The sequence below is a fragment of the Triticum aestivum genome, chromosome 3A, assembly GCF_018294505.1.
Source record: "Triticum aestivum cultivar Chinese Spring chromosome 3A, IWGSC CS RefSeq v2.1, whole genome shotgun sequence".
Lineage (NCBI taxonomy): Eukaryota > Viridiplantae > Streptophyta > Magnoliopsida > Poales > Poaceae > Triticum > Triticum aestivum.
Window position 1 is genome coordinate 357337626 of NC_057800.1, and position 16210 is coordinate 357353835.

The following is a 16210-nucleotide window of genomic DNA, read 5'->3' on the forward strand; positions in this document are numbered from 1 at the left end:
CATTTCCCCTACAATTGTTACTGATCTAGTTTTAGTTATTATAGGATGAACATAAGTGTTCTTACTTGGAGTGGATTGATCAAGAGTGGCCACATTCTTTGAAGATGTCCCTAGCAAAGCCTGGAGCATGTATGAGGAACAGAACAGAGGTAGGTTTAGAGAAAGTGTTGTCAACGCTAAAGAATATTTGAAGATGCGGGATAAAAAGAGGAAGGTGGATAATGAGCTCACATTTTTTAAATCAGACTTTGCTAAGATGGTGTTGGTGAAGGAGGATGCACTTTCCCAGTTGGCCAGTGCAAAACAGGTTCCTACTGAACTGAAAGCAGAGGTGGATATGAAGAGCCTGGATGATCTCGATTAGGTAAATGAATATATTGTTCTAATATTGTTCTTATGAAGCTGAACTAGCTATACGATGTACTGTGTTGTTTTCAAGTAGCTATCGTACTGTGATCTTAAAATGTATTTATGTGCGTGATATGAAATTGGCAAACAACTATTCGATATAAAATGTGAATTTGCGTAATACTGGAATTATTAATTATAAACTAATAAACCTGCTAAATGTGTCATGGAACTTTGCAAACGGTTCTAGCAGTAAAAGCGCTTGTGATGGATAGCCCAATGCCACACAGTTTTCTTCATCAAATTGTGTGTGATGTAGTGGAGTAAAAGCAAAAGGTTAAACAAGGCAAAGCATGTCTGATAGTTACACCTATCACACACGAGCCTATACATAAAACTGTGTGGGGTGTACATACAAACAGAAACGTTTTCCCTGGATTGACTATGTGGGATGTACATACGAACGGAAACGTTTTCCCTGGATTGACTGTGTGGGATGTACATAAGAACGGAAATGTATTCCTTGGATTGACTATGTGGAATGTACATAACAAACGGAAACGTTTGTTTGGGACTGACTGTGTGGGATGTACATACGAACGAAAACGATTGGGTTTCGATGCCTCGCCCGATCGCACACGAGCTCGTTTTACCCTAGCCTGTGTGCCAGGAGGGCCTATCCCCGATGGTTTCTAGGTCATGTGGGAAGGACCCCCCCTATCGCCCACACTCACTTGACGACGGTTCCAAATGCCGTCATGGAAAAGGGTAAAAAACCATTTGTGTAGCACCTCGCTGTACCAGTGGTAACATATCTTGTTGTCGGTCAAGGTGATCATGGATGTCCACGTGGGCCCACAAATATATAGGCTTGTTGCCGATAACCACGCTAGGGAGTGTACCGTTCGAAGACAACCACTACATGCATATGTGTGGAGGTGATGCATGCATGCATGTTTGAATACCATTTCACAACCTTGATGTGGCGTGTGTGTCGAAAATCATACAGTCCCCACACAGAGCGAGATCGGTTGATGACGTGTCGTGGTACTAGCCACTTCGACTTGATGGGAGGGATTCATGCGTACACATGCACGTGTGTGCTCAAACTGTATCATGTTATCCCAAAGCATGACCTATATGTATATACCGTATTACAAACAAAAAAATAATCCCCTCCTAAGTCAAATTAACATGTCCCGTTGTGAGGCAAAGTAGTGATGGACCAAGCGGGCCCACAGATGGAAAGCCTCGATATCGCTGATAAACACTTAAGTGGGTGCGAGAGGACAACCACCATCGCTTTGCATGTGGGCCATACATATGTTGAATACCCAAAAAGCACACCTTTGATGTGGCACTTGCCTCGAAAACCACAAAGTCCCCACACAGAGCGAGGTTCATGAAGCATACTACATATGATGGTCCCCTTCCCCCTCTTCAACGCATATTATATGCACTACACCACAACATCGATGCAAGGACAGAAAAACTGCCGGGACAAGTCACTTACAAGGGCAGTCAAACTGCCGGGAATGTTTTTCTCCCGGCAGATAGAACTGCCACAAGAACGACTGCCGGGGATTACAATTCCCGGCAGATGGAGATGTGCCGGAAGTTTCTCTGCCCTCATGTTCAGAATTCTCCCGGCAATTCCTATTCTCCCGGCAGACATTTTCTGCCAGCAATCAACAGCTTTCCTGGCAGATGATCTGCCGGTGGTGCCAAGTAACCCAATTAACAAGGCTATTTATACTGTAGTATTGCATTCACTTCACATTTACATACACACTGACGATTCACATGATGTTGCATCCATTCAAATAAAGCAAGAGGATTCTGCAGATGCACTTCACATATATATTGTAAAATCTCATCATCAAACATTTTACAATGTATACAATTAATTGAGTACACCTGAAGACTTCCTCATAATTTAGCATTTTCAGTTCCTAGACATCCGAGCAGTACAAAATGTAACAAACACAAAGAGTAAAGCTTGTCAGGTCTTCTGTGTGAGCTCAACACATATGGTTACAGCAAGGTGTCTTAACCAGTCTTGCAGGAACATTTTCAACCTGGACAGGAAGTGACCAAATAACAAGTACATGTGTTAGAAAAAATAATCTCCATTACATTTATTATGATACTCAAAGAATTCACAGAGGGCTCCACCCCCATTTTTCATAAGAAAAACATCTACATAATTAAGAGATTTTCTCAACAAATTTCCCTTCAAGGCATTAAATGAACATTCAATTTAATAAGAAACTAACAAATGTCAATAGTTTCAAGTTTGGGCGCACGAATTAAGCACATCAAGTTACCCTTCCTGGAAAGCATGACAACAGTTTAAGGTCTGGACAGATGATGAAACCCATATGGCATGGTCTGATTACCTCTGGTATTAAGTTTACTTTCCAGAAAGTGAAGAATCATCAAATTTGTCTGTACATAGGACAAAATAGGGACACCGTTCAAGAAACAGGAAGTGACATCCACAACCTGTATGAATTTTTTACATCACTGGATCTTATCTTTTTGTATAAGCACACAAAGGCAAGTAGGCTTAACTCAAAAGAACATACATAACTTTTTCACAAGCATATATAATGATATTCAGGTGTGAGCTTCTGAGAGGAAATACAAGGACATTTTCAAATAATGCTACTATATATAGAGAGAAAAAAGACATGTAGGATATAAATGAATCGTGCAAAATACCTCTTTCACCAATCATATCACAAATTAGTACCCTGATTCTTGAAGAACACCAACCAACATGCAAATTAGATTTCAAGTAAAGATGAACCTGTAACCATTGCAATGAAAGATATAGAAAATTAATCAAGACATTCCAAGTTTACTATATACAACTCTACTGCAGATAAGAACTTTACATTTCAAATAATATTACATGTGTGTACTGAAGTGTAGTATCTTGAGCCTTCAACCTTACAACACTATAAGAGCTCATACAAGAAGAATTAAGAGCGGCATGAACCAAAATGAGTAGAATATCAACAGATACATTTTAACTAGTACAGAATGAGAAAATATCTCAATTCCCTTCCATGCACAAGACTTCAAGTTGTAGTGAACTCAGTTCATAAAGCTTTTTCTAGAAATATACATGAGATGGGATCAGATAATATCAAGAAATAACTATTCCAAAGCAAGTAGTCAGATATACCAGAACACCTATTTCTACTAGCATAATTTTCAACTTTCAGTGGCGCAGTGGTAAAGCTGCTGCCTTGTGACCATGAGGTCATGGGTTCAAGTCCTGGAAACAGCCTCTTACAGAAATGTAGGGAAAGGCTGCGTACTATAGACCCAAAGTGGTCGGACCCTTCCCTGGACCCTGCGCAAGCGGGAGCTACATGCACCAGGTTGCCCTTTTTTTTTAGTGTGCATCTACAGCAAGACCAACAACTTTTTACGCACGGAAATATGTACTAGACTATGCATAGGAATACATGAGAAGGCAACTCCAATGATCTTCATAAATGGTTCTATGGCAGGCAGACCAACAGCTCTGTTTCAATTACTGCCCAATAACAAAAGACTAAGCTTCAGAATACACAGGGCATGCAAAAGCCAGTTCTAGTACATGTAAAAGCTTCCGGTAACTGTATGCATACAAAGGTAAAGCACATTCAGGACATGCATACACAGGGCAAGCAAAATCTCAGTTTGTATGTTTACTGCAGTTTCATTTGCATGAAGCATATAAGAAATGAAATGCTAAATAAGATCATCGCACATGCGATAATTGAAATGTAATATATTCATCGCACATGCTTTACAATTCATGCTTTTTAAGGAAGGCATTTCTTAGACAGAGATCTCCTGTTAAGCAATTGGTCATGTCCAACATTGTAATGCTTACCAGATCATCAATATGCAAACAACATACAATACATCATATCAGCTCTGAATTTTGAACACTGCTCGGGGCCAAGGACATAGACAAGAGGACATAGACAAGGCACTACCTGGGGGGAGATGGCGTAGTCGACACTGCTTGGTGGAGAGGACAAAGAAGATGCACGCTGCTCATAGAACAAACAAACTGAAAAGTTTATTTCAGTGAAAGCACCAAGTGAAAATTAGAGAACTGTTTGTCAGGATTACATATAGAACAAAAGAGCACAATACTCAGCTAGCCTCATGAACCATTTTTCCAAAAAAAATCCTACGTAGGAGCATAGCTCCAATTTCCATTACTAAAAACTAATAGAACACAACCACATGTATCAGGTTAGTCCCCCTTTAGGGGTACCCTCTAAACATCAGAAACTAAGCCACACAAACCAGCACTACCACCAAACTTGTATGCAGAAAATAAACAACGAGCATCCAAAACGTTCTAATTATCAGCAACAAAACAACAGTCTTATTGTATAGCAAAATTATTGCACCTGTATATTCCAAAATGTAACTAAACTACAGGGGAAAAGTAAAACAGTGTGACTGGAATTTTGCACATTATATATTGCATCCAAGCTAAAATGACACATTTTGACATAGCCCTACAGATGAAAGTACAATTTTTTTTGCGAACTGGCGTAATACGGCCCTGCTTTTTCATTAATTCAAGATACAAGAATCTAGGAATACCAGTTTTTGCAGATCCATAAGCAAAAGATAAACCATACGGCTGAGTACAGAGTACTCCCCACCAAGTAAATGTACAGATAGACTGCCAATAGATAGAAGAAACCATCAGCTCCTCATGTATTCACTGCAAGCATGAACGTACCAATTTGGTGGAGGACTGGTTCGTAGAGGAGGCTCCTAGAGGAGGAGGTGCTGCTGACGGGAGGAGCTCCTGGATGAGTCGGCGCTGCTTGAGGAAGCGCGCAAGTAGACGATGGCGGGGGAGCTGGCCGCGGTGCTGCCCGGAGAGAAAGTGTCGGGAGGCAGCGTTGGGGGCGCGGCGGAGGTTGTCTGGGAGCGGCGACATGGGTCGGGGAAGGAAGCCGACACTCGATGTGGCAGAGGTCAAGGAGGAAGCGGTGAAGGGTGCTCGCCGGTGGATGAGGAGGTTGCTAGGGCGCTCATGTCAGGTGGCTGGGCGGCGGCGCCGCCGAGGAAGGGGAAGGGGGCCTCGGGGTGAGATTCGATTTGCTTAGGGTTCGATTTGGGGAGCAATTTGGAAGGGTTGAGACGAGCAGTAGTGGGGATTCTTCTTTTTTTGTTCGGCATGCCAATATTTTCCATCGCCCGTGGGCCGTTTAGGCCCAATATGTTCTACTTTCTGGCTCGCACCACATACCGGCAGTTTATGGGCCGGAACTTAGTTCTCCCGGCAGAAAACATGTCATTAATCATTCGCGGCAGTCCGTAAGCCCCAGTACCTTAACTTCTCTCGGCAGTTTCTCTGCCCATACCTACTTGTGCCGGCAGAAATGTAATCCCCGGCAGATTTTTTTGCCCTTGATAAGGTATTTCTCCCGGCAGTTAACTGCCCCTAATTAAGTGTTGTGGTGTAGTGATGCTCCTACCGTAATACAACACAAAAAGAATCCTTTTTGATGGTGAAATTAATTAACCTCTCGCGATGTAGGTGAAAGTGATGCATGCATCTACGATGGCCTCGCGGGCCCGCAGATGGAAGTGTCACACGTGAGTGTCCTAGGATAACCACTGCCTACATGCATGTGGCCCAAAGAGGTGTTGTGTGATGTTTGAATAACCAATTTCACAACTTTGACGTGGCACATGCCTCGGAAACTGAAAAGTCCTGACACTGAGTGAGGTGTACTTGTTCACGGACGCATGTATAGTATATATGCTAGTCCCCGCCCACCTCTTCGATGCATACTATATACTCCCACCATAACACAAACAAAAAAGATTCTACCTTGCTGGTCAAATTAACCTCTCTACCGACTATTTACTCCCCGTGCAAGAAATTTCAAACATTGAGAATCTTGAATTTTAAATTATAGTACATCCAAAACTTATTTGAAATTCATGAAACTTATTGTTTTGTCATATGGACATCAATACAAAGTGGTATTGCACTTTTTTGTCAAATTTGAGACCAGTTTTGATGTAATCTTTGTCTTCATACAAACGGGAAATTATTAATAATTGCGGACCAATATCGCAAACGGATTATTTATTCGAATCGTGAGTGTTAGACCAACAATGGATACGTGTCATGCTTCGGTTAAGCAATAAAGCGGCAACATTAATCATCTAAATAGAAAAACAATATATGTGCCGCCATGCAACCCGTGTGCCGTGCGAGCAGGCGTGAGTTGATGGGACGCATGCGAGCAGTCCACCACGCAGGCAGACTGGGAGGCGTGCGTGCAGTTGTGTAAATTGACGGGAGGCCTGCTCGTTGCGCAATGTCATCGGGAGGCATGCGAGTAGCTGTGTGAAACCACGGTAGGCATGCCAGTATTCCGGTGCGTGGGCTCACCAGGAGGCGAGCCAGTGGTTTGACCGCCGCGCGCCTCTCTCCCACTACTCCATATTAATTGCACGCCCGAGCGGCCACACCCCCCATCCTCGCCACACACACAATCCTCTCTATATGCTTGCATCCTCGACGCTGCTCTCAGTCCTCAAAGCCATCAGTGTATCAGGATGCCGCCGAAGCGCCCCATCGTAGGGAGTGGCGACGCCGGGACTGCAGAAGCACCGGAGCATGGCGTGGAGATGCACCGTCGGTGAGGAATCGCTGCACCCTAACATCGTCGACGGGATCGTGCTTCCACAGCCGGAGGCGGAGGTCCACACCGACTCTGGTGACGACTCGGGCGACGACCCTGGTGACGACTCCGACGACCACTCCGGCGACGACCCCAACAACGACGGACAACCGGTTAGTCATCTATACCCATCTATGTGTCAAATAGATCCTAGGGTTTCTCTGGTTACTCCTATGTCCCCCTTTTTGGAATAGAAATCCTATGGTTATGTTCTCCCAATAGATGAAATATGAGTAAGTTTCGTTAGATCCGTGTAATGTATTGATTGCTTGAATGGTACAAGTGATAAGTGAGTAGTTGTTTCATCTGTGCAAATGATTTCTGCTAGTAAGCCGACCAGGGTTACTGTTCGTGCTAATAATTCCTAGCCAGGACTTGACAATTGATTTTGAATGACCTACATATATGTTTGTGCCATTATTTTCTTTAAGATTGGTCTGTACATAGATGATTGTGCTTAAAAATCGAACCATAATCTCTAGATATGTACAAAAATATCCATAAATTCCTAATCCTTCTTCATGGCATGTAAACATTGATTTGATACCAAATTTTCGCAACTGCCAAATGTTCGCTAGAGATTAGTTTGGAAACATTAACTTTACGCCACATTTTTTACTATTTGTATAGGTGTTGACTGACGATGTGGACAGTGAGGATGAAGATGGCCAGAGGAGGTACAAGAGGCTAATCCTAAGGGAGCTTCATGCGGGAATGCATAACAGGCGTATTAGGACCTGGGACAGCGGCTCTCGATGCCCATTTGGCAACCAAAAGCTTCATGACGTGTATCAAAGTGTTCTGGCGCATGCATGAGAACGAGCCGTTGGCTCCTTCAAGCAGAAGTATTCTCACAGGGTGGCGCACGCCGTGTACACCGAGTACATGGAGAAGCTTCAGGATCATGCCGGCAGATGAGATGAGATGTGGGATCGAGCTATATATGCTCGAGTATGCTTAATGACGGTTGAACTATGTACTTATGGTTGAACTATTCATGTGTATGCTTATTATCTATGTTTGAGTATGTTTAACCTATGTTTCTTATGTCTAAATGCGGGATATGGATGCAATCGGTTCGGTTGATGGAATCTACCTCTGTCCTAGTTTATTGGTCCCCTTTGTAATTTGTGTTAAATTTTGACCAAAAATTTAATTGGCCAAATGTTAGTGCAGGTCAGCAAAAATTATATCATTGGATGCGTATTTGAACATAGTGTTCAATGATATAATTTTTGGTAACATGCATAAACATTTGTTAGTTCAATATTTGGTCAAAATTTGGTCCAAATTACAAAAGGGGCCAATGAACCAGGATGGAGGCAGCATGTCAATCACACATTGTTCCCAAAATTGGAACTGTGTGCAATGACTTGCAAACCGTTGCCTCCGAAACTCTTTGTGGGACAGAAAACCCTCACCACCCAATTTGAAAAATAAAGAAGAAAACCGTCACCATCCCCGTGTCAAAAAAAACCTCACCCCGCCCGCCACCCCCTCCGGTCCCCATTCACACCTGCACAAGATCCTCCGCGTCTATGCATGGCACCGCCTAAAGCCGTGTAAACCACTTACCTCGACGCCTGCCGCCGCCGCCAGGTTGCCGACAAACCCCAACACATTTCACCACTTCCACTTGCCGCCGCCTATCGCCATCGACTTTCTCGACGCTGCTCATGATCGACCCAGCTCGGTCCAGTTGGGGCATACGCCATATTGAGGGTTTTTTCTCATGGACAACAAGGTAACTAATTTAATGAGATATTATCTCATCTCTTATCCCAGTTCATCTGCCTCCTTTAATCACCCGGCCAAAATCGTCGTGAATTCTTTTTATTCGAGCTGATTTGAGGGTTTTCTTTCATTCATAGAGTGTACAGTGTGCGGACACATCAGGACTTTGTGGCCTCTGCCAGACATCCATGAAGTTCCATGTCACCATACCAGATGACTTGAGGATGTGCGCGGTATGTTCAATCTCACCCTAAATCGTGGGCATGGCCTACTTTCCTGAACATATACTAAATATTGTTACATTTGGATAAAAGGTGCCACATGCAGCATATATGTCAAAGGGGGTTTTCCCCCTCTTCTTTCTATATTAGGAAAATTAATGATGTATTGTTCTTTCGATTACTCTCATATTTCCATGACCTCATGTTTACCCTATCTGTTTAATTATATATTTTTGTCCTTCTATTTCAACTGTCGTATAGTTCTTTCAATTTGGGCCCATATTTGCATGTTACCATATTTTCTTTAACATCCTACCATTTTCTGCAGTGTGTCCCTTGCTATGCAACAAAATCTATAGTACACAATATTTCCCTTTACATAAATCAAGACTGCAGGGATGTCATACTGAACACAAACCATGGATTTGCAATCGTTGCTACTATAAGACTTGATGAACATGGTGACTCCTATTTTGGCACTGGCCTTCGAAAAGAAATTTCTAAGTTTTATGTACTGAAAGCTGGCACTAAAATTGCAGTGCACATAAAAGAGCCTGGTCATGAGATATATGCTAACTTCCCCGACGATATCATCTGTCAAGAGTTTGTTCGAAGTAAGTGCTCTTTTCAAGTATCAGCATGTTGACTTACCCATCAATATCAAATGAATTTTGTTGTATTTAAGCAACCAATTGTTATTCCATTTTCTTACTCTATTCCTACCTACTAACTTCTAGTTACCAATATACTTTTCTATTTCCCTGATTTAACTAAATATTCCCTATACTCCCACTTCCATACGAAAGCGTCGCTAACAAGGAGACTCCGGAGGTGGAGAACGGGGCTGCCAACAAACGGAGGCGGGTCGAGTAAGAACCGCAAGCGACTCCAGTAGGCCTAGACTTCATCAGCAGCCTCCCCGATGATATGTCGACAGTCATCATCTCCCTCCTCCTAATCAAATATGAGGCACAGACAACCGTCCTTTCCCGGCGGTGGCGCCCCCTATGGAACTCCACCCCTCTCGACCACATCGACACCCACGAGCTCTTCCATGGCTATCGCAAAAGCTTGGATGCGTTCTCCAAGATCCTCGGCAGTCACCCTGGCCCAACCAGATACCTTAGCATGGGCAAGTTCCGTTCCAACGGCAAGGACTGAACCAAGTTTAACGACTAGTTCCGATCCCCCGCCCTAGATCAACTCTAGGAGCTCACTTTTGATGATGGGCATAAGCGCTCTCAGCCAACGTCCGTGCTCTGCCTCGCGCACGCTGTGCGCCGCCAAGTTCAGGAACTGCCATCCCCCTCCCTTAATGACGCGCCTGCTCTTATTCTACCATGATAAAGCACCTCGAGCTCGTCGCCGTCTGCCTCCCAAATGGTGACATGGAGCACGTGCTCTGTGGCTGTACTGCACTCAAGTACCTTCATCTTCGGGCGATCAATGGGTTGAGTAGCTTCCATATCACCTCCATGACTCTCTGGACTATTTATGTGTGTTGCCGGTGCTGCAAGAAGACATCACAAGATGTGTGCCACAGTATGCTCGTTGAGGATACACCTTCACTTGAGAGATTACTTGTAGTTTATCAAGAAGGTCCAACAAGAATCAATGTCATTTCTGCGCCGAAATTGATGGTGGTGGGCTACTCATCTGATAAATACTCCGAACTTGTTATTGGATCCACACCCGTTCAGGTACAACAGGTGCCTTCTACCTCCCATTCCAGAAATTAACATTATTTCTAATTTTGAAGATGTATGTTCGTCTGTCATCCAGAAAATGATTCAGACAAGCTTGACCCCGAAACTGCGCACAGTGAAGGTCTTGGCACTAGAAACTATTGGCCCCAACTTGGAGCAAGTTGTCAGTTTCCTAAGATGCTTCCCGTGCCTGGAGAAGCTATATATCGAGGTGATGTTCCTTTCCTGTTAAATGTTAACCATAAGGGAGTTCAATTTGTGACACCTTTTTCAAAGTTTACAATGACAATGTACTATGATTTCGGAAGGTTTTTTTGAGGATTTCAGTACATACATGTCCCCCCCATATTGGTTGCTTGATCCATAAGCATTTCTCCTTTGGAATCATCTATACTAGTTTTCTAAGGGAACATTTCATCCACTCCAACCTCTTGGGAAGAAGGCTACATTTTTCTAGATTGTAATCAAATGCCCATGTTAATCATGTCGGATCTAAGATGCCATGTTAGTGCATTTTACAAATCTTGCAAACTAAATAGGCCTATAGTAGTGTTCAAAACTGCATGTAGGCACTAACACGTTTTCTTCTTTTGCAGATAAGATTACGCCCGGTGGTGGATAATGTGACACAATATAACAATCACATTGAATGCCTAGATCTGCATCTCTCAGAAATTACTTTGAACTCCTATCGAGGGAGCTCACCGGAAATTATATTCGCCAGGTTCTTTGTTGTCAGAGCAAGGGTGCTGAAGGTAATGAGGTTTGCCCTACATTTATTTCGCAAAAATGAATGGTTTGTTGATTAGTGCCAGCGGCTGCAGCAGAATGGAACAGGCTCCAAAAATGTTGAATTTCATTTAGGATCTTCAGATGACAGAGTAATCGAAAGTCATCGTGTCAACCCCATACATGACTTCTCAGTGGCTGGCCCCTTTCCAAAAATTATGAGGTTTCGAAACCAGGCTTACAAGTGGTAATATTAGTTTGAACCTCTCTCATATCCATGTTCAGCGGATCAGCATGAGCGTTTGTAGCTGATGAGCTGAATTTCATTTCTAATATCTGTTTGAACCTTGTAATCATCGAATTTGAGCCATATAACTCTGGAATTTGAACCTTGTAATATTTCAAACTTTTGTGGTACAATCATTGAAATGGCATCGTATGAGACTCATATATTGGTAGCACTATTTTGACCTTAATATGCAATGGACTTAGATTTTATTAACCATTCTCGAATCTGTTTACCTTGTCGATCTCATAGCACACGATCTGTATAGCTAACTCGAGTGCGATCTTCGACATTATTGCACACAGTTGGTTTCTTCAACCATGTGCCCTCTAGAGCGCAGAAATAATTATCGGACTCGAGTGTCCATTATCACCCTTCTATGTAACTTTGACCTCATCACCCACAGGTAAACTTATGACCGAAGTCATTCCACACACTTCATTTTTACAAAGCTTTTTGCCAATAAACGCCCAAGATTTGTCCCTCTTCTAGCCGACGTGTGGCCAAACTAGCTGAGCGGGAAGCTTACGCGGTAAATTGCACGGTAGCGCAGGAACAGGCTCACTGACAATTCATTTGGTGCCCCTTCAAGCCCACGTGTGGTCAAACGAAACGCGTGTGATGCGGTGTTGTCAAGCATGCACTAGAATCCTCCGTTATGAACGCGGTGACAAGACGTGACGATTACATGCCGAATGGCCCCCGTTTATTACAGCGGCCATTTAACCCTTGTGTCTCTTCAACCTTTCGATCGCGCCCCACCATTGCAAGAAGCACACCCACCATGACAAATTCTTAGAGGGTATCCTACGTGGCTCCAATGGCGCTTCGAGCGGCTACCGACGACGCGCAACAGTTCACCATGCATGCCGTGGCAGACACCCACAGAAGATACACGGAGCTCTCGGTGGTGTACACTAATAACCCGGTCTGGGTGGAGCACTCCATCCACATCATGGAGTTGTTGCTTGCTGAGGAGAAGTACAAGGTGGGCAGGTTCAACCTCGAGTACACCTGCGCTCATGTCGGGTCTTATCCCAAGGCCGCCATTGCCGAGATGTGCGTGCGCGATCGCATCCTCGTCTACCACTAATACCTGGCCACAAGGGCTTGCGAGAATTTCGCCAGGTTTGTCAGCAGCGCCCACTACATGTTCACCATGGTGGACATCACCAACGATGTGAAGGTGCTCATGAATTCGGGCATCGCCTGCCAGAATTTTGTTGACATGCAGGGCCAATACAAGATATGGGGGAGCAACGAGCATGAGAAAGACTCACTAGTTCACCTTACCGAGGCCATCATTGATCCCTACTGCAGAGACATGAAGGATTTCTGCAACAAGGACAAGCGTTCTTGGCAGTTGGCCTGGATGGAGAAACTCGACAAAGATCATGTCGTGTACACGGCAAGGAGGCGTACACGGGCTATGAGATGTATAGGCGGATCATTGACATGAGGAAGTGCCTCCTTCCCCAAAACGGCCAGGGATCCAGCCGGAAGCAAAGCAATGGCAAGCGTCGTCGCAACAAGAAGTAGATGATTAGATGCTCGTTTCTCCTAGTTTTTTTTTGTAGTGTGGTAAATGGAAGGAGGGAGTAGGAGCGTAATAATTGGCGCCCGGAGCCTTGGCCAATGGTTTTGTTACACGTAGAGGCATTTTGTTACCCATCAGTCAGAGAAAGCTATTCAACCATTGTTCACAGTGGAGTGACAATACATGGCTTACGCTGCAAGGCTATCATGTCTGCCAGTTGAGCATGCTTCCGTAATTATGCGTACGCACCTCTTTGTTCCATTAACTGACACATGGGCCCGGTATAGACGGATTACCAGCTAGATCCACTACCATCCATTTGATGTAGTATGATCAAGAATCCTCTACCACGGAACATGCATTCTATGTGGATTTTAAATAAAAATGCTTCCACATGAACATGCGCAAGAAAAGGCTACACCACAACATGCAACATACTCCCTGTGTTTCGTTTACTCGTGTGTACATTATTGACCTTCAAATGGAGATGCTAGTATCACCAATTCACTCTCTCATTCAGAAACAAGTGATAGATCAATGACCTTCTCTTTTCAACAACCAAGTATAAGGATGGAATTATGAGCATGGTAAAACAAACTCCCTTTGTTTCGTTTTAAAGTGCGCATAAGCTTTTGGCCAAAATCCCATAATGTACTGCATGGACGCAGTTTTAGACGACATTACCCCTTGTTGAAATGATGGATGTTAGACCATGTAGGGCACATAAGAGTGAGACAAACCTACACGCAGGGTTTTATTTTGGTCGATAACACAACAAACAGCTCATGCATCATAAGATCTGTTTGCATGGAAATACTACTACTTCTCGGTCGTCGAAACTCATTTTTATTCCTTCTGCCGACACATGGGACATCCAACATCCGGGTCCATGTCTCGTGAAAGAAAGAGATAAGTACAAGCGAGACTCAAGAACGGTCCTACACGTAGGGGAGTAGGTGCAGGGGCCGCGGCAATATGACTAATGAGCAGTCAAATCACATAGTAAGTTAGTCAGACGAAGCAACCATAATTTCACTCTTCAATGACACGTACGCAATATAAAAAGGTTTATATGGAGAGAAAAGGAAAGCTGCTCCAGTATATATACACTAGCAGGAGCCTAAGCTACATGCCTGCTTGCTTGGGTTGCTCTCTTCGCACTCTCTCACATAGAACGACGGTGGCCACACCGCTAGTCATAGATCCGGCCTGATCCCGCCATCGGGTGGAGGGGAGGATGTTCTGCTTAGACGCGGTCGACAGCGGCGAGGGAGAAAACCCACTGTCCGTGCGTCCCAATCGGGGGTCCCCGTGGTATGGGATGATGCTGCCTCCCACGGCCCTTCTAGGTACACCCCGACGTCCCAGGTACAACTTCCTTTTGGAGCTAGCTTGCTCCACTGCCGCATCTCCCCATGTAGTTCCTTCTCCATGTGGATCTTTCTCTACTTCTATCGGCTTCTATTTGTGATGAGTTTATGTCTCACGAGCTAGTGCCACTACTACTACTCTAATACCACTTCTTCAATATCTTTGCCAATATGGATTCTCAGCTCGATTTTAGTGGAACTGTACAAAAGGATCGTATGATCCGTGGGTGGTAGGCTTCTTTCCTTCAACGGGTTCTTTTTAGACAGGAAATTAAATCATGTTTAGGGTTTAGGGTTTAAGGCGTACGGACTACATCAACCGTTTTTCTGTTTAGTTGTACACACTCTCGCAACTTTTGTTTTAGTTGAGAAGTAAATATTGGCTATGATTTGTGAATCATTGAGATGCATCAACATGCATGTTAGTTTTCCTTTGTATTTGTTGGAATGTTGTGTCAGGGCAACCTTGGAGTCAATATACATACATGAAACAAAATCTGAAAGCTTCATAGCATTGTACTAGTCCCTCCGGTCCTTTTTTGTATGCGTATAAGAAAATCTCACTTTTCCCGCAATGGTCTGCGCCTTAGGATCTTTGTGCTGCTCTTTCCAATAGTACTACCACACATGCGACCACAAATAATTCCCATATTCCTTGTCCCTTCCTAAGCAAGTATAATAAGGTGACGTAGGTGGGTTGCATGCCTTTAAATATTGAGTTGGATGAGAGAGAAGAGGAGAGAGAAGAGAAGAGGGTTGTAGATTGACAGTCGGTTGTAGCACGGGCTCCAAGAAGCTATGTGAGAGTCTATGGTGGGCCATGTGGTAAAAAAGTACTCCCTCCTTTTCGGTTTATAGGGCTTAAATTTGAAATATCATCAACCAAGGCAGACGATGATTGGAGAAACGTATCTCATAGTTTACAAAATTACTCAAACTTTAATCTACATTAATTACAATATATGCATGGATGACCACTAAATGAGTAGGAATGGTTGCATGCATTGGTTGGATTCTCTTAATCCTTGGATGCATAAATTTAATGCACCTTGGAATGTGAACATGTGGTGGAAAGAAGTGAAAATAATGGGTTGTTTGGTTTGTGACTAAAATTGCCAAAGGTTGCCACACCTAAGGTTAGGCAAGTTTGGTCAACTTAGATGAGTGTTTGGTTCGAACCACACCTTAGGCAAGCCACACTAGGGGCCCACATGACACACACACAAAAAGTGTGGCAAGATTCTGTAAGGCTTGCCAACTTGTGGATCTCATTTTAAAGAACTAACCGTAGGCAAGTTTGGCAACATTGTATGGCAAAGTGTGTCATTGATAGGACTAAAACCAAACAGCCCCTAAGACTTATAATGTTGTAAAACCAAGAAAATGAGATGAGCCCAGTAAATCGGAAAGGAGGGAGTAGTGTTTTCTTGTAGCCCATTACTATACATGTTGACTATTACATTGGCTATAGATGACATGGCAACATGTTAGCCATCAACCGGCTATATTATTAACCCTTTCAATGACTTAAGGCATGCTTGCACACAC

At 43.7% G+C, this 16210-nt stretch overlaps 1 protein-coding gene across 18 annotated transcripts; it reads right to left on the minus strand.

Moving 5' to 3' along the window:
• Positions 1-2194: 2194 nt before the first annotated feature.
• Positions 2195-5530, minus strand: LOC123061290 (uncharacterized). 18 transcript variants are annotated; one of them, XM_044484350.1, is made up of 6 exons: positions 5114-5530; positions 4347-4423; positions 3266-3311; positions 3073-3160; positions 2748-2853; positions 2195-2426 (listed from the first exon to the last, which is right to left on the minus strand). In XM_044484350.1, the coding sequence occupies exons 1-5, from the start codon at positions 5315-5317 to the stop codon at positions 2762-2764; spliced, it is 507 nt and encodes a 168-aa protein (XP_044340285.1). In that variant the 5' UTR covers positions 5318-5530; the 3' UTR covers positions 2195-2426; positions 2748-2761. The 18 variants fall into 18 exon arrangements, 7 of the variants coding, with proteins under 7 accessions (XP_044340285.1, XP_044340287.1, XP_044340288.1 ...); XR_006428858.1 differs by lacking the exon at positions 2748-2853 and having other exon boundaries at positions 4347-4403; XR_006428857.1 differs by having other exon boundaries at positions 2195-2853; positions 4347-4403.
• Positions 5531-16210: the final 10680 nt, after the last annotated feature.

Excerpts from the sequence above, each read along its gene's own strand:
- LOC123061290 (XM_044484349.1), bottom strand. The coding sequence starts at position 5,317 with ATGTCGCCGCTCCCAGACAACCTCCGCCGCGCCCCCAACGCTGCCTCC. Across the intron at positions 4,424-5,113 it reads ACCAGTCCTCCACCAAATTG|TTTGTTTGTTCTATGAGCAG; the intron begins GTACGTTCATGC and ends TAAACTTTTCAG. Across the intron at positions 3,312-4,346 it reads ACTACGCCATCTCCCCCCAG|TGTTGTAAGGTTGAAGGCTC; the intron begins GTAGTGCCTTGT and ends GAGCTCTTATAG.